The 25,896-nt window shown below is 37.7% G+C and overlaps 1 protein-coding gene across 1 annotated transcript in view; it reads left to right on the forward strand.

Moving 5' to 3' along the window:
- The window catches only part of FRK (fyn related Src family tyrosine kinase), a 122,946-nt gene that overhangs the window by 62,204 nt on the left and 34,846 nt on the right, over positions 1-25,896 (forward strand). Inside the window, exon 2 of the mRNA XM_036769219.1 lies at positions 8,887-9,008. Within this exon, the coding sequence (XP_036625114.1) occupies positions 8,887-9,008 (122 nt within the window). The remainder of the gene's footprint in view (positions 1-8,886; positions 9,009-25,896) is intronic.

Consider the following 25,896-nt stretch of genomic DNA (forward strand, 5'->3'; position numbering starts at 1 on the left):
TGAAATCCAAAGTCTATATTCCCAACTTTACCCCTCACTCTTATCTAACACAAAGTGTTTACCAAATAGGTCTTGCCCATTCCCACCTTTGTGCTTTTGCTTACACTTTTTTCCCACATCTGAAATGTCCTCTATTCTACTCTCCACCTATCCATCCCAAATATTCTTTAAATATCTTACCTCTTCTATGGATCCTGGTTTCTTTGTGGCTAGCCAGTGAGTTTTCCCTCCTCTATTATTCTTCTTCTCCTTACTTTGTTATTCAGTTGTTTCATACTCACGTCTGATTCTTTGTGACCCTATTTGGAGTTTTCTTGGCAAAAGTGCTGTGGTGGTTTGCCATTTCCTTCTCTAGCTCCTTTTTATAGATAAGGAAACTCAGGTGAACAGGGTTTGCTTAGGGTCCATGCCACTTATTTTATATTCAATCGTGCACTTTCCATTGTTGTTTAGAGCTGCTTTGCCATGGGATATAATGAATGTGATAGTGGTGGAAGCTTTCCAGTTGAAAAAGCTGGAGGATAGTACTGGCTTCATACAACTAGGCATCAAATCACTCATAAGTCTATTTATTAGAACGACTCAATAAAGTTGAATTCAGATAATTTTTTGTCAAAGTTGGTACCTTACTGCTTACCTAGTTAGCAACTGACCCTGGGCCTTACGTTAATATCCCCTTTAGGCTTTGTCATGATCCTTATTTTTGCCCTGGTTTCTGCTTCAGATATCAGTCTTTGGACCTATAGGTCTTTCTTCCCAACTTCAACCTCCATAATCCTCATTCCCCAAGGGGGACAGTACCAACCAACTCATTCACGGAAACCAATCAGTTACATAGCTGGACGAGTTCAAACTGTGGACCCATTCAGGGACAGAACTGGGGATAATAGTGCGGAACCTGTCTTGTATTGTTAATTAGCTTTTCATGTGAATGAGTACATAAGTGAAAACAAAACCCCTTTATTAAGCACTTACTATGTGCCAGGCACTGTGCCTAGTCACATTTGTACATCTTATGATTCCCATTATACTTTTGGATGGAAGGAACCACATCATTGATGTTTTGCTTTCCCATGTCGTGAATGTTGATATGCACATTAAAGTAGCTCAATACATAAATTTTTTAAATGAATGCGACTCCATGGAGTGCTCCTAATGTTTATAATAGTCAGGGGAAAATTTATCACCCATTCCATGCCCTTCTTGATTTTACAGACTTCAATCATTTCTCCTTTTCACCTTGCTTTTATAGATTTGAATTCTAATTATTTTTGTCTTGTCCTCATAGATTTTCAGCAACTCCATCATTCTCAATATTTTTGAAACCTTTGTTTTCTATTATACCAGTCTCCAGTTTACTCCATGCTTTTCTCAAGTAACTGTGAAAATTATTTTTGTTAAGTATAAATAGGGTCGTGTCTCCAGTTTGTATGTGGGTGGCCATGTCATGAAGCTGGGTAATTGATTGATATTTAGGTGACAAATCCCAGTTGCTGTCAGTGGTCTCTTGTCAAATCTAAATTTCTCCTCATGTGTTTTGAGACTGTACGCTAATTAGTCCCCATCACCTGCACACCCTTGTTTCTAAGTATAATGTGGTTCATATTCATTGCATTATAGACATTCTAACTTTTTTACTGCACATAAACAATATGAGATTGAAAGTAGAGAGAAACTAAGGCAGCAGAGAGACTAGCCTAGTGTTTGCCAATCAAAACTGGGGTAGCTCCTGAAAAATAAGCCTGGGCCACCTGTGAATCAAAGAGGTTGAATTAAAAATAGTTGCATCTTTGCAAATAACTGAAGTTGCATGTAAAAATGATTCTTCACATCTTTATAGTGTGGGATATTGTTCTTCTATTAGTCCTTTTAATCACACACACCCATCCGAAATATCAATTAACCACAGTTGAGTCATCTGTGAAAATGAAGGACACAGATATATTGCTAAATTACGCACAAAAATATTTGGGACTTTTTTCTTCTTGTTTTGTTTCTTCCTGTTGGAAACTTAGCTAAGTGAATTCCAGGTGACAAGTGAACTTATGATACTGTCCAACAGCTATGACCTTTTCATTAATATTATAGATTTAAAATAAGTGGGTCTTTGTCTAAGAAAAGGCATTATGTACAAAAATCTGAAGTTAAAAAATAGAGCAATTATATGTATGGATGGAAGGTAGTGATAGAAGAGATCATTTACATTAGAAAAGAAGTCTTTGTTATATAATGAGATTCCTTATTATTCTTTTAAATCGCCCTATTTCTTAGTGCTAATACATTTGTTCTTAGAGAATTGGTCCAAGTATCTGCTACCCTCAAATATAGTTCCTACCCCTAAAATGAGAGGTCTTTAAATAGTAGCTGTACACTGATTATTATCTTATATTTATTGCGTATCCTTAAATTCAAATAAAGATTTTTATTACTTTTTTAGTTCAATGTTGCTATCACCATCATTTTTTTTACTGCCATTCTCTCACTAAAAGAGTGATTATAGTCAGTACTTAGATTTCATAGGAGCTAAATTTGGTGAAAAAAAAATGCAGCTTGCGTTTAGACCAGTATTTTACTTGATTTATAAAGGTTCAACTTATACAAACTTTGTAGTGGTCTACATTGGGTAAAGTGAGGTATACATTGACACACACTTGTGAGCAACCCTCTTGATCAGGGGTGGGGAACCTTCAGTATCGAGGTCACATGTGGGCCTCTAGGTCCTCAAGTGTGGCCCTGTGAATCCAAACTTCACAGACAGAATTCCCTTAATAAGAGATTTGTTCTGTAAAACTTAGACTCAATCAAAAGGCCACACCCAAGGACCTAGAAGGCTACATGTGTCCTCAAAGCTGCAGGTTCTCCATCCCTGCTCTTGAAAATATTAAAAATAGAAACTTGCAGCTTTTTATAAATAAAATTATGATTTTCAATGAACAGGTATTTATTTTTGTGTGCCTTGAGAGATGAATAATATAAAAATTTATCTAATAATCTTTTAGTGGGGTAGGGCAGTGCTGGATATGCAACAGAAAATGACTGTAAAATGATTGAATCTCAGAGTTGAAAGTCATCTAGTCCAACCTGTACCTGAGCAAGTTTTCTTTTCTGCATCATGTAGCCATAAAGCCTCTGTTTGAAAACCTCTAGTGACAGAAAACCCACTGCCTCCATGGTAGTCCATTCCACCTTTAAGCAGCACTGTTAGGAAGTGTTCATCTCAGTGCCTAGAATAGGTTAGAGACCCAAAGTAGCAGTCCACAATAAAGACTTGCTGAATTGAAGTCATCGGGGCAGCATTTTCCTTAAGGACTGAACTAAGTAAGAGAAGGGAAATGTGGAGATGTTCACTTACACACACTTAACAGGTCTCTGCCCTTCCCTCTTCTATAGCACCATGCAGATTCTTTTTTGTGGGAGTCCCATGCTTTTCCAGCTCCATTCCTCTTCTTTGCTCATTCCAAGTCCCATGGCCAATGCAGCAGCCAGTAGCCCAGGGTTCTGGAGCTGGAGGTCTGTTACAGTACTCCTGGTGTTCCTTACAGTGATCCTTGGTGTCCCATGGCTTGAAGGTCACACATAGCTCTTCCCAAGGCATGACTGCATTAAAGAAGGTGCTGTGCTCTATGAGCAAAGAAGAATTGCAGTAGAAACATGAGGTACACAAATTTAGAGATATCTCCATCCCAAATATTCACATACACTATTTATACCTGACCTATGGTGGAACCTTCTGAGCTTGTATTGGTCTGATCAGCCACAGTTGGACACTGTACCGTGACCCCAACATAGTGATGTCATTTTGGTCCTCTTTGAGAACAATGGACAACAGCCAACCAGCCAACCAATATGTGGTCAACTCTAGATGTTCCTTGACATCCTGTAATTAGACTTGATGGTATAGTGACTAGAGTGCTGGATTTAGAGTCAAGGAAACTTATGTAAAAGTCCAACTTCTGTACTTAACAACAGTAACAAAAACAACTGGCATTGATATAGTGCTTTAAGGTTTGCAAAGTGCTTACAAGTATTTGTATCAATTTTATTCACACAACAACCCTGAGAGGTAGGTGCTATCATTATTCCCATTTTACAGAAGAGGAAACTGAGGTAGACAGAGACTAAGTGATTTGCCCAGGATCACAAAGCTCATACAGTAAGTGTATAAGGCTGGATTTGAACTTATCTTCCTGACTACAGGTCCAGCACTATAGCCAATGCAGTGTACGGTAGGAAGCAGAGATGGACTCAGAATCAAGAAAGCCTATATTTAAGTTCTGGCTACGTGACTGAACACTCTCTTAACCTCTTAACACCTCTAGGCAACTCTATAAGATGATAATAAGTTGTAAACAAATTGTTTATCTGCATTGGTAGAGGGAGTTTCCTTAGTGGGAGTGCCCTGTAACAATAAAATCAGAGGTCTATGCCAAATAAAAGTGGTTGTGCCATACTTAAAGTCAATTATTCTCTAACATCTTCATTCAAATAGCCTCTCTTGAGGCATACCTTACCCTACATCACTCCTTCACTCCAAATTAAAAATATCCATAGGTTTCATCTAGAGAAGAGAGGAGCTGGGGAGTGGGGTAGGACATGATAGCTATCTTCAGATATATGAAGGCCATCATGAGGAAGAAGGATTAGCCTTGTTCTGCTTGGGTTTAGTGACCAAAAGTAGGAGGAATGGGAAGAAGTTACAGAGGGGCAGATTTACAGAATTATAGAGTGTCAGAGCTAGAAGGCGCCTCAGAAATCATCTAGTCCAATTCCTGAATGAGCAAGAATTCCCTATACAACAAATTTAATAAGTAAGTATTAATCTATAGTCTTTCCTTGAAGATTTCCATTTAGGGGTGATCCACCACTTCCCATAGCATTCCATCCCCCTTTAATAGCTTTAATTGTTAGGAAGATTCTCTTATTCTACTGAAATTCTGGAATAAATCTGTGATCCTTGCCATGTGGGTATGCCCTTCAATGATGCATATCGCAGCCTGTTCAGGGCTACCATCTTCTGTGATTCTTGGATATGTAGTCCCATGAATTTGATGCAGAGGTCCAACCCAACTTGCTGGGAGCCTTTCTTTGTTTCTTTTGACACCCCAAGGATACTAGTGTAACATTAAGACATTAATTGGTTATTCCTTGATTTTGCCACCATAGTTAGCCCGTCTTTTTCATTCATGTGTTTCTTTTCAAATGTCCCTCACTGTGTTTCATAATTTCTCATTTGCAATATTTACTGATTGATTTATTGACCATGTGAGGCTACTCATGCCTATTATATGCCTTTCATCATTCTTTAGGTGATTCTCGTTTTTAATTCTTTTGAGACAAGTGTTCCATGACTCTTAGTCCTATGAAAACATTAGAAGAATTTTCCTTATATCAAACCTTAATCTGTCTCTCTACAATGTCTACCCATTTCTTCTAGTTCTTTTCTTGGACCAAGAAGAATAGATCTATTCCTGCTTCCATACCATGGCTCTTCAGAAAGCTCTCATAAAACCCCCCTCCCCGAGTCTTCTCTTTTCCAGATTAAATATCCCAGTTCTCGTGCCTTATCTTCACATAGTAAGGGCTTATTCTGTTCCTTATTCTGGACACCCTCCTGCTTCATATTGTCCCTCCTTAGATATGGTGCCAAGAATTTAATACAGAATTCTAGATGTGGTTTCAACAGGGCAAAGTACAGTGGTGTTCTCACTTTAATGCATTAGTCTAGGTTTCCATATCTCACTGTTGACTCATACTAAGCTTGCAGTCTTCTAAAACTTCTAGTTTTTTTTAAATATGGACTGTTTTTCTAGCTATGAAAGTCCTTAAGTCAGTCAAAAAACATTTATTTAGGCATGTTTCCTTTGCCTTGCTCTTGTGAATTTGATTTTTTTTGGAAGAGAAATGTGACTTTTCACTTATCATGATTAAATTTCACTCTTCTATTTGGTTCAATGGTCTAGCCCTTCAAGTCATTTTTGAGCCCTATATCTGCCATTAAATAGCATAAGCCAAATACAGATCCCAGAGGTTTTTCACTGAAGAATCCCTTCCAGGTTCACATTGAGCCATTAATGATAGACTTTTTTATGGTCTAGTCATTTGGCCAATTCGGAACCCATTTAATTCTCCTTTCTTCTAGCATATATTGACATCTTTTCCATAACAATAGCATGAAAGACTTTACCAGATGCTTTGCTTCAGCTTTCTTCTAATCTACTAATTTAACAATCTTGTCAAAAAAAGGAAATAAGATTAGTCAGGTATGACCTATTCTTTTTTTAATTAAAGTTTTTAAAAATTATCACTTGTTTTTAAATTTTGAGTTTAAAAATTCCCTCCCTCTCATCAATCTCTCCCTCACCCACTGAAATAGTATGACCTGTTCTTGATGAAGCTGTGGTGGCTCTTTGTGAATAGTCATTCTTTTTTCAGATATTCATTAACCACCCTTTTAATTATATATCCTTGAATTTTGTCAAGAATTAAAAAAAATAAGCCCACTACCCTATAGCTTGTAGATTCCATTTCCTTTATTGTTTTGAAAATTGGAGCATTTGCCCTTCTTGAGTACTGTTTCCTTGTTTCTCCTATTCTCCATTCAAAGATTGCTGCAGTTGTTCAGTCATATCAGTTATGTCCCACTCTTCGTGAGACCATTTGGAGTTTTCTTGGCAAAGATACTGGAGTGGTTTGCCATTTCCTTCTCCAACTCATTTTACAGATGAGGAAACTGAGGCAATTAGGGTTAAGTGACTTGCTCAGAGTCATACAATTAGTATGTATCTTAGGCCAGAATTGAACTCAGGAAGAAGAGGCTTCCTGATTCCAGGTCTGGCGTTCTATCTACTGCATCAATAGGCTGTCCAAAGATTGCTGACAGCAGCTCAAGGATCCCATCTGCCAACTCTTTCAAAGACTAAGACATAATTAATTTGGGCCTGGTAATTAAAATTCTTTGATGACACCTGCTCTCTGATTTTTTTCTGTATTTACTTTGAGTATCATCTCTCTATGAAGTGGAAAAGATTCTATTTTTAGAATCAAGAAACCTGAGTTCAAATCCTAGCTCTGCTACTTTTCACTTATGTGAACTCAGCAAATCACTATGTTCTCTAACTTACAACTTCCTTTTCTCTAAATTGAAGAGGTTAGACTAAATGACCTCTAACTTCTTTTCTTGTTCCCAAATTTATAACCATGTAAAATTTATCTACCTTTTTGTCCTTCCCAGGCCAAAGATCTTTTTTGATAGATAAAACAGAAGCAGAATAAGAGGTGAGCTTCTAAGCTTTCTCTTTGTTGTCAGCTAGCATCAATAATCAGCAGTGGTCCTATCCTTTCTTTGTTCCTTTTCTTTCCCCCCAAAACCAAAGCAAGCCCTTTTCATCAACATAAGAATTAGAATGGATTTAAGGTAAATCTTCCTAATAATTATAACTGAACCCTACCCCTCACCCTAACTAAAGAGTAAAAACCCTAAATAATTTAAGCCTTGAGAAAATATTATTTCTTATTATTTTTGTTGATCTAAAATGAGGTTCTAAATATGCTTCCAGACTTAAAATAGATGGTGAGAAAGAAGAATATAAGGAGGAGAAATCAGGGAATGAACTGAACAGGTTAGAGGGAAAGAAAATAGAAAACATCACAATGTGAGGAGAATCAGGTATATTTATCATTCTCTTGTAACTGAAAACATGGGGTACCTTAGGAATCAGCTTATCCAGGACAAAGGCACCAGGAAAGGAATCCTCTTTTATCTAAATTTTGTATTTCCCTCAATACCCAATACTCCCCTATGTACTCTATAGATTTTTAACCAAAATTTGTTGTCGAACTTAATAATAAGGATTGCATACATTTTTATAGGTCTTAAAAAATTTCGAGTCAGAAGCAGAACAAAAGTTGAACTGCTTAGCCCCCTCATGCATGATTCCTTTCAATACCGATAACACTTTCTATATTGCAGGTAATACAAGTATCATATTTTCAGTGAAGGGAGCTTTAGGTTTTCAGGCTCTAAGTTCAGTCCTTTCATTTTTTTGTTTTGTTTTGCTTTTTTGGAGGCAGTTGGGGTTAAGCGACCTGCCCAGGGTCACACAGTTAATAAATGTCTGAGACCAGGTTTGAACGCAGGTCCTCCTGACTGCAGGCTCCTGTGCTCTATCCATCGTACCACCTAGCCGCCCCACTTCAGTGCTTTTTCTGCCAAATTACTCTTCAGAACATCAAAGCTTGGTGGCCTCCTCAGTAATCAGAACTAATGTCTACGTGGAGCTATAAGGTGTAAAATTGCTTTGCATGCTTTGCCTTGGGAATCATAGTACCTGGGTTCAAATTCTATCCCTGATACTTACTATCTCTGTATCCTCAGGCAAGCCACTTAAACCCTCTAGGTCCTAGTTTCTTCATCTTTAAAATAAGGTGTTTGGAATAGAAGGTCACTAAGATCTCTTCCAACTCTAGTTCCAAGATCCTGTGAATTTTGGAGCACTTTGATAAGGGGCTACTTTTAGGGAGTGAAAGGGCCACACTGGAGGTAGGGGAGAGAAAGGAGTAAAGCGGTGCTTCGTATTGGGGAGGATCCAGAAAAGGAGGGAGGGAACACTGAAGGAAAATTTCACCTACTTTGCACTTTTACCTGGGATCTCAATAGCAGCCACACCTCTTGTTTTCAATCCCCCAAATTTACTACCTTTGGCATCTGTGTGCCAAGTTGCTAATTTTCATTCTAGGCATATTTCATAAAGATCACAAAAACCATAAAACACAGTTGAAACTTCAAGACTCATTCTTACTAAGTATCTTGTTCTCCTTTGAAAGGCAGAGTATTATGCTTCTACAGGTATTACTGGATAATTAAAATGTGCATATCTCTTGTTATAGGTGGTTCTTTGGTTCAATCAAGCGAGTAGAAGCAGAGAAACAACTACTATACCCAGGAAACCAGAATGGTGCCTTCCTAATTAGAGAAAGTGAAACTCAGAAAGGAGACTTCTCCCTTTCAGGTATGGAGGTTTTTGGGGGAATGCACGGGGGAAGGGTTAATCATTAACTACAGGGTATTCCAAAGTCTTCAGGTCATCTAGGTGGTACAGGGGATAGCGCGCTGGACCTGGAGTCCAGAAAACTCGTCTTCTTGGGTTCAACTCTGGCCTCAGACACTTACTAGCGGTGTGACCCTGGATAAGCCATTTGACTCTGTTTTCCTCAATTTTCTCATCTGTAAAGTGAGCTGGAGAAGGAAATGGCAATCCATTTTAGTATCACTGCCAAGAAATCCCCTAAAGGGGGTCATGAAGCGTCAAACATGACTAAAACAGCTAAACAACAATAATTTGGCATTTAAAGCCCTTAATAAAGTGGCTACTTCCTACCTTTTTAATGACCTTACTTCTCACTCATGCTCCATTCATTCATCCAGCAATCCTGGCTTACTTGCCGTTCCTCCTGGCACTCCCATCTCCTTTCTATTTGCCTTTTGCACTGGTTGGCTATCCCCCTTTGACTGGAATGGAGCCACTGGAATCTATTAAGTATGCATATGAGTGTGACATAATCACACTTACACTTTAGCAAAATACTCTTTCACACCTCCAATTCTTATTTCCCTGCATTTCTATAAGACTAACCTCAAATCTCATGTTTGCAGGAGGCATTGCTCTGTCTCCCCTGCTGCTCATGCTGTTTCCTCTGCCATTTATTCTGCACATATCTTGTATGTACCTAGCTATTTACATTGGAATATAAGCTCCTTGAGGAAAAGGACTTTTCCCCCTTTTCTTGACATCCCAGTGCTTAGCACTGTAATTGTTGCACGGTAATTTATTTTTGTTGTTCAGTTGTTTTCAGCCTTATCCAACTTTTCTTGACCTCATTCATTTAAACCATGTTCTTTTTGCTACTGATGTAAAAGGAATGAAGTTAAGTATATTGTAATAATTCTTAGGGGTGATGCAAGAATTAGTGAAGGATTTCAATCTATGGCTAAGAACAAATAATTTCAAAACATAACTTCTATACATTAGTTCTATGCAGTCAAGATGTGAAAATGAAAAAAATGTGTTCAGGTGCATCTACCCACTTCTACTCTATAGGTACCTCTTAGGAAGAGAAAATGTAGGAGTCAGACACTACACAATTATCAAATTGGTATGGCCACAATTTAGATTAACTTTTTGTGCTTACTTACTGTTGAACAGTAAATAGAATATGAATTCAAATACTGTAGTTGAATATATTTAAGTAATCCCATTACTTATGGGAAATTAACTATTCCATAGCTTCTCATATTCACAACTTTTTGTTAACTTAGTTGTGTATGTAGCTATACTGCTAAAAAAAAAGGAACAGAAGGGATTCCCTCCTCCCATTCTCCTTTTGTTGTGTTTATATGATTTTTGTTTTCAAAATTATGTACTTTTTAGAAATGTTTTGCATCAGTTTGGAATATCCTTTCTTGAAATAAACAGTGTGACATGATGGAAAAGGTAATGGATATATGTAAGGGCAAGCAAAGTGGGACTTTTGTTGTCTTTTATTTTGGAGCGCTTCTCAGCACTAAGGCAATCAAGTGCCTTTGACTGAGTCTTGCCTTTGTTTATAGGAAGGCCCACAACCTTTTGCTAATTACATCATGAGAGGTGTGAAACTCTCTAGAGGTGTGAAGCCCTCCAGAGGTGTGAAGCCCTCGAGAGGTGTGAAGCACTCTGACCCTGAAGAAGTGTATGTATACTCTGAGGTTAGCATTTTGTTTGGAGCTCACTCTTTGGAAGAGTGTTGGTGTGGAGACTCTGGGTAGCTATTAAGGAGCCCCCTGGCTTTGAAAACCCAGGTGTTGGTGCTTCTCTCTCTGGTAACTATGTTTGTATAGCTTTGGTCAGACAGAAGCCTGTCTGTTGATTTGTGTTATTTGCTCTGTTTATACTTTCTCTGTTTGTAATTTCTGTTTGTATTTGTTCTGAAGTTTAGGGTGCTGACTTTTTCCCCTGAACTAAGTGAATGATATATGTATGTTTGATTAAAGTGAGATTGTAAACCCCTTTAAGTTGCTTTCCTTAGAAAAGTAGATCAAAGAACCTGTGCTAGCAGTCCTCTCGTATGTTGGTGTTATTGGCTTTACACAGCCACAGCAGGAGCAGGTAGCATTGTTGCTACAGTTTGGAGCCAGAGGGTCTGTGTTTGAATCCTACCTATGCCACTTATTTCTTGTGTGACCTTGGGCAAATTACTTATCCTTTGTAGGTCTCAGTTTTCTTATTTCCAAAAGATAAACTCCCTGTAAAATATTCCTGGACAGTTAGAATGGGTCACATGACTCCATGAGACAGGAAGAAAAATTAAAATGAAGGGGTTAAATGAGAGGAACTTTAAGGTCAATTCTAGCCCCAAATCTATGATTTTACGATTCTGAAGTTGAGGTCAAGTCACATTCATCTCTTCTACACCATCTGCCCTCTGTGATCATTTCTTCCTTTTAAATTTCAGAGAAATTACTTTGTGTACCAGCTTTTCCTAAAGTAATTTGGACACAGAATACTTTATCTTGGCAGGACTCATAAATGCTGCTAAAGTCTTGAGGTAAATTTGGAGTTATAGGATGGTCCTGCGATAGATAAAGGTTGGGAAATTTTCAAAGAGAATGGAGAAAATTAAAGTGATTTTCAAATGGAAAAATTATTATACATGATAAGTATGCTTAATATGTAATAATTTGTTATTTAGTCTTAGAGGGAAGCTTGCTGGCACTTAAATTTTTCAATGGAATCTCTATTTACATTATTATGGAACATAGATAGAGAGAGGTTGGTCTAGCCTAATCAAACATAACAAAGAATCCATTAAGTATCTACTCTCTGAAGGTGCTATATTTATGCTGTGGGGACAAAAAGACTAAAAAGAAAGACTAAAAAAAGGAAAAAAAAATAATCCTTGCATTCAAGGAGCTTCTCTTATCCTGAGGAGCTTAAATTCTGGACAGCGCATGTATCCTTCCATATCTTTACTCCCAAACTAGATTATAAATGCCAAAGAGGCAGAGATCCTGTAAAATACAGTTTGGTAACCCCAAAACTTATTGGGATGCACATAGCAAGTATTCAATGAATATTAGTTGATGCAAATAAAGATGCCTGTTAAGCACTTCTTATCTACATGTCTATAATTCAAAAGAGGAAGAGAACAAGAAGTTATGGCCTATATGATTGCTCAGTGCCAACATGAATGTTCCCCTAAATTTTAGGAAATCACTTCTGCTTTGAGCCATGAGTTAGATATTTTAAAATCATACTTATTTGTTATCTGGACCCAGTTGTCTCCAATTGTGTTCTGGTGCACAACTTCTCCCTGCACTGAATGCTTCACGTTCCTGGCTATACCACTATCTCCAGTTTGGAGATTTCTCCATCTGTCTCCTTATAACTTCCTGGGATAGAAAAATGACTTACTATGATCTTTTTTCTTGCATTTCCTGATAAGGACTCAGTGTGATACATTTTTGGAGATCTGATCAGAGTTTTTGGGGTGTGTAGGTGTCTGGAAAGTTTGGCTGTACTTCTTGTTATTCTACCCTCTTGGCTCTGCTCTAGTAACTATTTGAAGTTCGTATATTCATAGAATTTGAGAACAAAAAGGAAGCTTTTCAGGGATAATCTATGAAAAAAAATCATAGTCATTTTGCTATCCTAAGGAGGCTTAAGGAAATAGACAGAGAAGGCTTTGTACGCTGGGGATGGTGGTATAGCCAGGAATAGTCATATGGGACATTCTAGTGCAGGGAGAAGTTGCGCAGCAGGGCAAGAGATTCCAAATCCAGCAAAGAGGAACCCAACTTTGTGTAGGGTACAGGAACAAATATCACTTGGCCACTTTGTTTCTTACTACTCAGTTCTGGGTCACAGATCCAAGGCTAATTGAGGAGGGGGGCTGTGCCCAGGGCTCGTATCATAGGAGAGGTGGTTATTTTCAGTCAAGTACTTCCCATTGTGTTTAGAGCTGCTTTGCCATGGGATGTAATGTCTGAAGACAGGAAGTAGCCTGGAAGAATGAGCAAATAAACAAAAAAAGAGAATCCCACTAATTAAAAAGCTCTAATGCTGATGGGATGCTTAAGACACACAGAAAATGACCTCCAAACATCTACAAGCAAAACTTCAAAGGAAAACTTACCTAGTGCACAAACTCAACTAGAATTCCTGAAAGACATGAAGCAAGAGTCAAAAAAGAGATAAAAAATGGTTTCCAAAAGCAAATGAAGAGGAAAAAAAGGAAAATGAGAGATATGGAAGAAAGATATGTAAAGAGAATTAACAACTTGCTACAAGAGGTACAAATCTTGACCTAGCATAAACTTCCTGAAAATTAGAATGTATCAAATCAAAGCTAGTGACTCTATGAGACAACCAGAAATATTAAAAACAAAGTCAAAAGGCTGAAAAAATAGAAAAAAATGGAAGGTATCTCATAGTAAGAACTGACCTTGAAAACAGAGTAAAGAGAAAAAAAAAAGTTAAGAATCATGGGACTGCCTGAGATTCATGACTACAAAAGAAGCTTAGCAAGAAAATTGATGACATTAAAGAAAATAATTAAATAGTAAACAAATGAAATATTAAGTAATTTTAAAAATTAAACATTAGAGAAAATAATTTAGACCTCTTAGAACAAGGATGCAAAGTGGAAAGATAATTCTTTTTCTTTCCTTTTTTTTTTTGTATTCTCATTAATTAATTTATTTTTAGTTTTCAACATTCACCTCCACAAGATTTTGAATTCCAAATTTTCTCCCCGTCTCTCCCCTCCCCACCCTGAGGGCATGCATTCTGAGTAACCCTTCCCCCATCTGTCCTCCCTTCTATCACCTCCCCCCTTCCTTTTATCCCCTTCTGTTCTGTTTTCCTGTAGGGCAAGATAGATTTCTATACCTCATTGCCCATGTATCTTATTTCCCAGTTGTATGTAAAAACAGTTTTTTAACATCTGTTTTTAGAGTTCCAAATCCTCTCCCTTCTTCCCTCCCCACCCACCCTCATTGAGAAGGTAAGCAATTTGATATAGATTGTACATGTATAATTATGCAAAACACTTCCTTAAGAGTCATGTTGTGAAAGACTAACTATATTTCCCTCTATCCTATCCCACCCCCATTTACACCCCCCTGTTTATACTATTCTCTCCTTTGACCCTGTCCCTCCTCAAAAGTGTTTGCTTCTGACTGCCCCCTCCTCCAATCTGCCCTCCCTTCTGTCATTGCCCCCTCTTATCCCCTTCCCCCCTACTTTCCTGTAAGATAAGATAGATTTCCATACCCAATTGAATGTGTATGTTCCCTCCTTAAGCCAAATCTGATGAGAGTAAGGTTCACTCATTCCCTCTTATCTTGCCATTCCTCCCCTCCAATGTAAAAGCTTTTTCTTGCCTCTTTTATGTGAGACAACTTACCCCATTCTGTGTTTCCCTTTCTCCTTCTTCTAGTATATTCCTCTCTCTCACCCCTTAATTTTATTTTTTAGATATCATCCCTTCATATTAACTCATTCTGTGCCCACCCTGTGTCTACACACACACACATATACACATACGCACACACACACACACTCATGCACACATGCATGCACATGCATGCACACACGCACACACACACATATACAATATATATGATATTATTTATCTATATCTATATTCCTTTTAACTACCCTAATACTGAAAAAGATCTCATGAGTTACAAATATTCTCTTTCATATAGGAATGTAAACAGTTCAACTTTGACAATTCTCTTATGATTTCTCTTTCTTGTTTACCTTTTCATGCTTCTCTTGAGTCTTGTATTTGAAAGTCAAGTTTTCTATTCAGCATTGATCTTTTCATTAAGAATCCTTTAAAGTTCTCTATTTCACTGAATATCCATTTTGGATTATACTCAATTTTGCTGGGTGGGTGATTCTTGGTTTTAATCCTAGTTCCTTTGACCTCTGGAATATCATATTCCAAGCCCTTCGATCCCTTAATGTAGAAGTTGCTAAATCTTGTGTTATCCTGATTGTATTTCTGAAATACCTGAATTGTTTCCTTCTGGCTGCTAGCAATATCTTCTCTTTGACTTGGGAACGCTGGAATTTGGCCACAATGTTCCTAGTAGTTTTCCTTTTGGGATCTCTTTCAGGAAGTGATCAGTGGATTCTTTCAATTTCTATTTTACCCTCTGGTTCTAGAATATCAGGGCAGTTTTCCTTGATAATTTCCTGAAAGATGATGTCTAGGCTCTTTTACTGATCATGGCTTTCAGGTAGTCCAATATCTTTTAAGTTATCTCTCCTGGATCTATTTTCTAGGTCAGTTGTTTTTTCCAGTGAGATATTTCATATTGTCTTCTGGTTTTTTTTCATTCTTTTGGTTCTGTTTCATAATTTCTTGATTTATCATAGAGTCATTAGCTTCCATGTGCTCCATTCTAATTTTTAAGGAATTATTTTCTTCAGTGATCTTTTGGACCTCCTTTTCCATTTGGCCAATTCTGCTTTTTAAGGCATTCTTCTCTTTATCGGCTTTTTGGAACTCTTTTGCCATTTGGGTTAGTCTATTTTTAAGGTGTTATTTTCTTCAGTATTTTGGGGGTCTCTTTTAGCAAGCTGTTGACTCATTTTTCATGATTTTCTTGCATCACTCTCATTTCTCTTCCCAATTTTTCCTCTCCTTCTCTTACTTGATTTTCAAAATCCTTTTTGAGCTCTTCCTTGGCCTGTGACCAATTCATATTTTTCTTGGAGGCTTTGGATGTAGGAGCTTTGACTTTATGGTCTTCTGGTTGTATGTTTTGATCTTCTTTTTCACCAAAGTAAGATTTTATAGTCTGAGTTTTTGTACATCGTTTGCTCATTTTCTCAGCCAATTATTTGACTTTTTATCTTTGTTAAGGCAGGACTCTGCTTCCAGTGTGGAAGATGTACTGTCCCAAGCTTCAAGGGTTTTGTGCAGGTTTTTTCAGAGATACTTCTAGGGGCCTGTAAATTTTCAGTTCTTCTGAGGTGGTATGATCAAGGGAAAGGTGTTTATTCCTTTCCTGACCTGTGCTCTGGTCTGTCAGTGAACACAAGCACTCTGTGAGGAGGATTTCCTCTCCACCACAGCCACAAGCTCTGCCATACCAGCACTACTACTCACTCCAGGACCACCATCCAGGATTGCAACCCAGATCCAAGAAGGACAAAGTAAGAGAATCCTATCTTAGCTCCAGTAAAGAGATCCCAGCAATCCCCCTGCGATTAGCCTCTGGATCCTCCCGCTGTCTGTGGGCCAAGAGCTCTGGAAGCAGCTGCTGCTGCTGCTGCCTCCACTGCTGGCCAACTGTGCTTCTCTCTCCACTCTGGGGTTGGGCCAGACTGGGCTCCTTTCTTACCCAGATCCCGAAGACCTTTCCTACTGACCTTCTAAGTTGTCTTTGGCATTTGTGGGTTTAGAAGTCTGGAAACCACCACAGTTGCCAGTGATTCAGTCCCTGAACCCTGTTCCAGATTTGCTGGGGCCCCAGTCTGTACTGGCATGGCCCACACTGGACTGCACTCCTCTCCCTGCCCATTGCAACAGACCTTTCCTGTCGACCTTCCAAATTGTCTTCAGCTAGAAATGTGTTTCACTCTGTCATTTTGTGGATCCTGCTGAATTACATGTTTAGAGTCATTTTTATAGGTATTTGGAGGGATTTGGGGGGAGAGCTGAAGCAAGTTCCTGCTTTTACTCTGCCATCTTGGCCCCTACCCTTCTTTTTTTCTTGCTCACCTCTTGAAAGAAATCCCAAAATGAAAATTCCCAGAAGCATGTTAGCCAAAATCCAGACCATCCAGGTCAAAGATAAATCCTACAAGTAGCCAGAAAGAAAGCATTCAAGTACTGAGGAGCCTCAGTCTGTATCACACATGATTTAATAGCTCTCACTGTAAAAGAATGAAGAATTTAGAATAAGATATAGGGAAAGAATTTATTCTTATAGCTAACAATAATTTACCCAGCAAATAATCCTAATGGGAGTAGGAAATGGATCTTTAATGAAATAGAGGACTTGCAAGCATTTCTGATGAAAAGATCATAGTTATGGAGAAACTTAGAAGTTCAAACACAGGAGTCAAGAGTGAGTCATCATAAGGAACTAAATGTGGATTAATTGTTTGTGTTCTAACATGGGAATATGAACTCTGTCGTCATCATCATGGTCATAAAGGAAGCCTAATTAGACTGAGGACCTGGGAGTGGTTCTGTTATGTTTCTCTTATCTTAAAGGAAGAAGGCAAGTGAAGAGAGGAGGAATAACCTGGTGGGGTGAGAAGAGTGAAGGAGTGCGGAAATGATGTCACATAATCAGGCTGCATAAGTAGAAGTCTATACAAACAAGAAGAAAGGAGAGGGGGTACAGTTGATATTTGAACTTCCCTCTCACATGAACTGGTCAAAAGAGGGAAAAATTTACACTCACACCCACCTATCCATCCATACTCACACCCTCTCTCCCCACCACATATACACACTGCTACGTACATAAATATTGTTATTGTTCAGTTGCGTCCAACTCTTCATGACCCCTTGGATCGTAGCAAACCAGGCCTTTTTGTTCTCCACGCTGTCTGTGGTTTTCTTGTCAAAGATACTGGCATGGTTTGCCGTTTCTTTCACCAGTGGATCACTTTTTGTCAGAACTCTCTACTATGACCTATGTGTCTTGGTAACCCTACATGGCATAGCTCATGGTTTCATTAAAGTGTGTAATCCCTCCACCATGACAAGACAGTGATCCAGGAGGGGTGTATATAAACATACCTATCCCTTAATAGGAAAATTGGGGAGAAGGGAGAGAAGAGACAGAGATGAGTAAGAGGGAAGGCAAATTAAGGGAGGGATTAATCCTAAGCAAAACAAACCTTAAGGATGTATGTTTACATTATGTATATTTATAGCATTTTTTGAAGGGCAAAGAAATGGAAAATGAGGGGGTACCCACCTATGAAGATTGTCTGAATAAATTATGATATATGAATGTGATGAAATACTCTTTTGCTGTAAGAAATGATAAAGTGAATGGTTTTAGAGAAACCTGGGAAGACTTTTATGAACTAATGAAGAATCAGGTAAGCAGAATAAGGAGAGTGGTTCATACAGTGACAATGTTGTAAAGACAAACAACTTGAAAAGACCTAGGAACTCTGGTTAAATGAATGACCATTGTGGATTCCAGAGGAGTCACATGATGAATCAGGCTATCCACTTCCTGAGAGAATGGTGATGGACTCAGAGTACAGATTGAGACATTTTTTTTGGGTCTTGGCCAATGAGGGGATTTGTTTTGTTTGAATATACATATTCATAATAGGGGTTTTGTTATTTATTCTTTCTTAATTGGAGGGGAGGCAGATGGATGGAGATAAGGCAGATTTTTGTTGATTAAAAAAATTTTAATTCAAAGAACTCCTCAAATAAGGTATTCCTACTATAAGGGCTCTTTCAGAGGAGCTCAAGCATTGACTCCACAAATTCTTTCTCCGTGAGTGAACAAGAGTTATGAGGTTCTGTGATTCATTTCCATCTCAAATTCACAGCAAAAGAACGTTAAAGATTGAAGGGAACCATGATACTATCTAAGATCATTCCTCTTATTTTGCAGATAAGGAAATTCATGTCTCTCCAAAGTTTAGTGAGTTACTTCCATAGGAATAGAACTAATTTATGGCAAAGTCAGGTCTAGAACTAATATCTCTAGATTGTTAGTTCACTGCTCTTTCCACTAAATCACATACTAATTCAAAAACCATAGTTCCAGAGTGTGCATATGAAACATACTGATTTATATGATAGTATTCACTTTTCTCATTTTGATTATACTTGTATTAACAGGAGGCAGATGCTTTGTTTAGAGGATAAAATATTACTGGTCAATCTCTATGCTGAAATGATACCAACACATTACTCACACAGAACTGCTTATTTAAATGCAGCTATGTTTGTTTTTCTATCTTGTGCCAATATTTACAGATCAAATCCTAGCCAAAAGCCAGATTAAAAGTTTTCAGTTAGTTCGAAAAAAGAGATGGACTAATATTTCCTGGATAGAAGCCAAGTGAAAGTAGCAGTCATGAAATAATTCCTGTGATCCGTGCCCAGGCTTCAGTGGGTAGTTTAAATATCCCCTAAGAAGATATTGTGGAATAAAAAACAAGAAAAACAAAAACCAACAGCACTCTAGGACTTAGGACAAAGGACTCAATTATTAGAATATTGTCAATGGAGTGCTATTAGTCTGTGATAATACTGTAGAGTATACTTACGGATTTAGAAAGCTTATACAGACCTTGCTTCGAGACCTGCATATCATTTTGAGAGCCTTTCCAATAAATGCAGATCATTTAGAGTCTTTTAAACAAATGATCTGACTGTTTTGTGTTCACTAGGAGCCAGAGTATATATCATTCAGGACTCTGGAATGGCATATTTCCTTATTGGACATAAAGATGTGCCAAAGAGAGAGCAAAAGAGTCTTTGTATAAAAATGTACCTATTATACATATACGTATGTATATTTATATGTATGTACGAATCTATCATGACAGCTGATCACCACTAATGCTCTTCAGATGTACCTCTTATGAATTCAGTCAGAATCGATATTTTCAATTTTGTTGACTGCTATGTCGATAAAAGAACCTAACTTCATCCTTTCTCTATCTCTTCGACTCTTCCCCATTACTTTTCCTTAGAAGCATTGTCTTTATTCTTTGGAAGTCTACAGTAGGTCAGCTGTCATGGAAAAACTTTATGAGGAAGCATGATTTATTGATGACTGATTTGGCATTGAGAGGTGGGAGTCTGAGGTCAGGGTCAGTGCTAATTGGGTGATTGTGATTTTGCATGGCTGTTGACAATTGTGCATTTTTGAGTAGATCCACCAAGAGAGATTGGATGGTGACAGTTTTCATAACTGTAAGACACTAATTAGCTGTAAATTATCATGGATCTTTTTGGATATTACACATTACTTATGATAGCCAGAGGATCGATCTTCATTAGGAGTGTGACAGGTAGTGCTAGTGTTCCCACTGTTTATTTGTCACTAGCAGTAAATTGTTTTTCTTTTCTGAAGTAAAGCATAAAATTCGAACCATGTGTCAGTTGTTTGGGATATTGAATTGTCTCAATCACAGTATTAAAAGAAAATTGTTGTCATTACAGCTAATAATAATTTGATGCTTGGCCTTCAGTGGCTATTTATTATTGTGTGAAATGTGCCCTGACTGAGATGAACACTGAAGGCTAGAATTTATCCTTTTATGAACTTTCCTGAAAAGACACCAAAGCCCAAATTATATCTCTTCTGACAGTGTAATAGTTCTATAAGTAAAAACATAATAAACCACAAAATAGTAGGGAACCTAACAGAGTTAGCATTAGAATTCAAGTACAGTAGCCAAATGGCCAGAATCTTAGTGGAGAAACTGGGTATGCTCTTCTGGATGTGCCGTATTTTGGTGTCTGGACTTGTGATTCTGTTGGTATGGGAATTCCTGGTAGGAAAATTCCTTCCACTGCTGCAGCTCTGCAACTTACATTTAACTCAGAGATGTAGACAGTTGCCTGGGGGCTCTGAACGTTTAAATGACTTACCCGTGTTCATACAGCTAGTATGTACCATAGGTAGGATTTGAACCCAAGTCTTTCTGACTCCAGACCTAGCTCTGTACCCATCATGCCACACTGCCTCTCTGTCATATTATGGCCATATAATGTTTTGATTTTGGTAACCCTAGCAACAAAGTACTATTCTCTTTACTAGGTGCACCTCGTTAGTAGAGGAATTTTTTTAAATGGTTAATGGGTAAAGGAATGATGGGACTAAAAATAACAGTGAGAACATTTTTATAATTTGGCATCTCACCCTAGATATTTTTATTCTCTAATAAGGTGAGATAATCTATGTAAGGCATTTTGTAAACCTTAAAGCACTACACAAATATGTGCTTTAATTATTAATAGTAGTTCTCTATTCCCACAATATAGCACCTTATTTTATGCTGTCTTGTTTACTGTCTCATTATGTATGTCTTTTCTCTACACTAGATTATAAACTCCTTGAGAGTTGGAACTATGCCTTATATTTTTATTTTCAAATTTTATTTATTGTGCACCTAGCAATTATCAACAAATACAAATAGTTCCCTAAGAAACTGAACTTTGTTACTTTTTCAAAAGAAGCGTATATATAGATATAATTTAATTTTTTACTTAAATTCGTTAATTTCTGTCAAAATAAATTTGATTTAATAGATATATTTACATAGATGTATTAAATTACTTTTAAGAAGACAATGACAAAATCATCATCACCTGCACTTTTGTTTTCTTCTGTACATTAATGCTCTTTTTTGCATATCTATCACTACTCATTAACCTCTTCTCCTCAACTAGCCTTTGTAACAAAAATGCTTCTGATCACTTATAATAAGAGAAATGCAAATTAAAGATTCTACCTCACACCCTTGAGATTGTCTTGTATACCTTTTCTGTCATCCTGGTACTTGTCATGGTGCCAGAGGCTTAATGGTTGCCCAGGCCTTGATGACTTATCAAGGGAGATGTGTTTCTCATCCATGATTGACTTCTAGAAGAGGACAAGTCTCAGAGCCCACTCATCCTTGTGTACAACTGTCCTGTTAATAGTATTTTAAATATAGGATGCATAACTTTGTTCTTCTCTCATGTACTTATCATACTCTTCTTATTCAGTTGTTTTTAGTTGTATCTGATTCTTCATGACCCTGTTTGAGGTTTTCTTGGCAAAGATACTGGAGTGGTTTGCCATTTCTCCAGCTCATTTTACAGATGAGGAAACTGAGGCAAACAGAGTTAAGTGACTTGCCCAAGGTCACTGATAGTAAGTGTCTGAAGCTGTGTTTGAATGTGGGTCTTCCTGGCCCCAGGCCTGACTCTCTATCCACTGCACCACCTTAACCACCTCTGTCATGTTATAGTTTGTACAATAATTGTTTTATACATTTTTATGCCCTAATAAATTGTAAGCTTCATGAGGACAGAGACCATCTTATTGAATCACATCTCCTTCAGTGCTTAGCACAGTACATTACACAAGGTAACTATATATTGAATTGCCTTCATGGAGTGTGGCGTGGGGAAGGAGAGAGCAACCAATGTGGGAACATTCTGCATGCCCCTCAGTACTTACATATTCAGTCTAGTACATGATGCTTTGTGCTTTTTAATAGTGGTAAAAATCCACTGTTCCAAATTTAGTTACCACAAAATTTTCTATGCCAGGTTCAGGGATTACAAAGATGAAATGTAATCATAATCCCTGCCCACAAAGAATCTATTCTTTTAGGGTGGATATGGAATGTACATAAGGCAGGTAGAAACTGTAGAGAATGCATCCTAGAAGACCTTGTCATTTGTTTTTTTTAAACCTTTATACAAGAGGGGAGAGACTCCTTACTCCAGTTTCAGAAAGAGCAGGTGGACCTCTAAATAGTTTCTGTGAATAGTTCTCAGCAGGTAGTGGATACCCAAATGATGGCAGAATTGGCACTGCCATCTTCAAAGGACTCAGCCATCAAGAAGTGAAAAGGAGCAGGGCCCCATGCCTTTTCAAACCTCTTGAGTCTGGGTCTGTGGAAGAACACAAATAATTCTTCTGTCTGCTCAGTTTCATGCTTATTTTAGAGATACCATCTTTCTGCCTGAACTGTAGTTGTTTCTAAGTAATCAATTTCTTGTTCAAAAGACAACTGGAAAAGGTTATCAAGTGTAGTGGTGCATTCCATCCATTCACCAGGGACTGGACCAAGACCAGCAAGTCACTTCACAGAGGTCACTGAGCCTCTGCCTTTCTTTAGCAACATTTCAAGAAATGCTGACTTGATCTACATGGGCGTCTGTGCATGGTGGTAAAAGGCTTTATATTTAATTTCCAGGCCCTTGAATTCTCCAGTTACTTTTTATGTAAGTAATGTGATGCTGTGGCCCTATTCCTATTACCGAGGAATGTAAACAAAATTCTTTATCCACAAATAGGTGCAAGTTAATGTCTGATTGGGGGGGAAATTACTATTTGAATTATTGCTACAAGTGAGAACTTGTGGAATCTGGGACACTCCTTGAGATGGGTTAAAGATGTTCTGCTATTTTCAAAAAGTGCACATGCTGCAGAAAGAGATTTTCATGTTAATGATCCTAGCATCTAGTCCAAAATATATTAAATTTTAAACATGTTGGTGCTATCTCAGAAAATGCCTTTTAATTAAAGCCATAATTTAGTTGTGTTCAACTTAATTGAGAATGTCATTGCTTATAATAGCAAGGGACTTTTTTTATTGTGAATAATGTAGTGGGCCCAATTTTTCATAACAAAGCTGATAAGGATACATTATATTTCAAGGGTTTTAAATAAGTACTCCATAACATTAGGCTACCATTTTATTTTATAATATATATGTGTGTATATGTATTTACATATATATGTAAAAATACATGAATATGAATTTGCAAATGTACAAATGGAAAGATCTGTGAGGCTTAAGGCCAGCATACAGGATAGAATGCTAGGCTTGAAGTCAAGAAGAACTGAGTTTGAATCTCATATCAGCACTTAGTAGTTGTATGACAAGTCACTTAATTTCATTTATAAAATTGGGATAGTAGATAATCATATAGATCATCATAAGAGAGAGCTCTACCTCTAGGTTAGTTTATAGAGAGGTCCCACAGAGTTTGGAAACTCACCAAAAAATTCAGAAGGTTGAAGCATTTTTTTAAAGGAAGTTTGAGTTTTGTTATAGAAAGTCTCATTAGCAGCAGTCAGATTAATTACAACAGATAAAAATGCAAAATGATTCAATATTCTGTGTGATTCCCTTTTGTTTCTTCGGTGATGGCAATGAATTGCCAAAAATAACACAGGGTAGTGGGCCATCTATAAACATGAATTCAGTTGTTATTATGTTAGATGTGAGCTACCTTCGTCCAGTGACCAGCAAATCAAAGAACCTTGTCGTCTCTAGGAGGTCTCTCTATCGCTAGAACTTTGTACAGAACATCACCACAGTGGTGGTGAACACCTTTGGGAAGCACATCTCCCTGTTTTATCCCTTCCTTGGTATCAATAGAGGATAACTGAGCAATATCATGTCTTTGTTCACCCTTATCAAGAAGTAGTCTATGGTCTTAACTTACAGAGGATGCCTTGTTGGAAAAGAGTCATTAGAACTTTATTTGCTCTACAAAGTAAAAAAAAACAATTCCCTCAGTCAACAAAGAGTAAAAACAGTAGGACTGGGTAATCAAAAACTTCTATTCATGGACATGTTATTCTGATTATATAAAATTTTAGTATTCTCTAAGACCTCCTCAGTGTTCCTAAAAGAAAGTGGGCTAGTAATCTCCATGGGCAAAACCAAGTGGGTGCAGAATGAACACTATCCAGATTGTACCATATAGCTTGGTGTCATATTGAATTAATCTCTCAATCCATAGCTCTTGGACAGAAACTGAAGATGGACAATGATCTTGGCTCAGAATTGTAGAGGAGGGAAATATGCTGGATTGGGGAGCAAATAGGTGGATAGAACACTGTGCCTGGAGTCAGGAAGACCTGCGTTCAAATCCAGCCTCAGACACTTACTAGCTGTGTGACCCTGGGCAAGTTACTTAACCCTGTTTGCCTCAGTTTCCTCATCCATAAAAGGAGCTGGAGAAGGAAATGACAAATCACTCTAGAGTTTTTGCCAAGAAAACCCCAAATGGGGTCACAAAGAATCAGACACAACTGAAAAAAGTGAACAATAAAAATGCTGGATTATACTTTGAACTTCTTCAACACTTTCAGTAACTCCAACTCTTCCTTGTCACCAACATTCATCTTTTTAAAAATTTTTCATATTCTTCAGTGATGTTATATAGCTATAAATCATGAATCTTTGCAATCTCAAAAAATAAAATTGCAACTGGCCTAAAGGGCAATAGGAAGATGTATGACAAATATCTATATGGGTTGTGGCATAGTACCAATGATATCTTGCACACTAGAAGCTGTATAAAAGACATCATTGAGCGCGTGTATGACAGAAAAAGGAAGTGGGCCTATTGTATAGTAATAAGATATAATATATGGATAGCTTCAAGTATTATGATTGTGTGAATGAAACATTAAAAACTTAGTATTAGAGTTCTAGTGCATGGGGTAGATTGTCTATGGCAAGCTAATAGGGGAATATGGAATATGGAGTGGTTGAAAGGCCACAGCCCAAATGAATAGAGGGCTGATTGTGGAGTAAAGAACTGATCTTCAGTCCTGCCATACATACTAATTGTGTGTCCATGGGCAAGACTTTTATGCTTTTGGTGCCCTGGGCAGCTCTCTAAGATTGCAATGTTATAGATGACATAAATTGGTGAAAGAAATCACAAATTCAGATAAAAAAATAACATTTAAAAAGGAATGGAGAAGTTGTGATGTTCACTGTTGGAGGAAGTGCCCATAGTATTGAGATCATGGATCCATGGATGATAGCAATCATAAATCTAGAGCTAGATGAGGTGTCAGATTCTATCTAGTCTGCTCCTTTCATTCATAAATCTAAAGCTGGATGAGATGTCAGATTCTATCTAGTCTGTGCCTTTCATTTCACAAATGGGGAAACTGAGGCCCGTAAAAGTTAAATGATTTTCCCATGGCTGTACATCTAGCAAGTGTATGACTTGACTCTTCCTAACTCTAACACAAGCATTGTAACCACTATGCCTTGCCACATCAAAACAAGTAGAATATCATATGATAATAGATTTAGAACTGGAAAGGACTTCAGAGGCCATTTAGTTCGACCCCTCCTTTTTTACAGATGAGAAAAATGA

The sequence above is a fragment of the Trichosurus vulpecula genome, chromosome 7 (assembly GCF_011100635.1).
Source record: "Trichosurus vulpecula isolate mTriVul1 chromosome 7, mTriVul1.pri, whole genome shotgun sequence".
In the NCBI taxonomy this organism is placed as follows: domain Eukaryota; kingdom Metazoa; phylum Chordata; class Mammalia; order Diprotodontia; family Phalangeridae; genus Trichosurus; species Trichosurus vulpecula.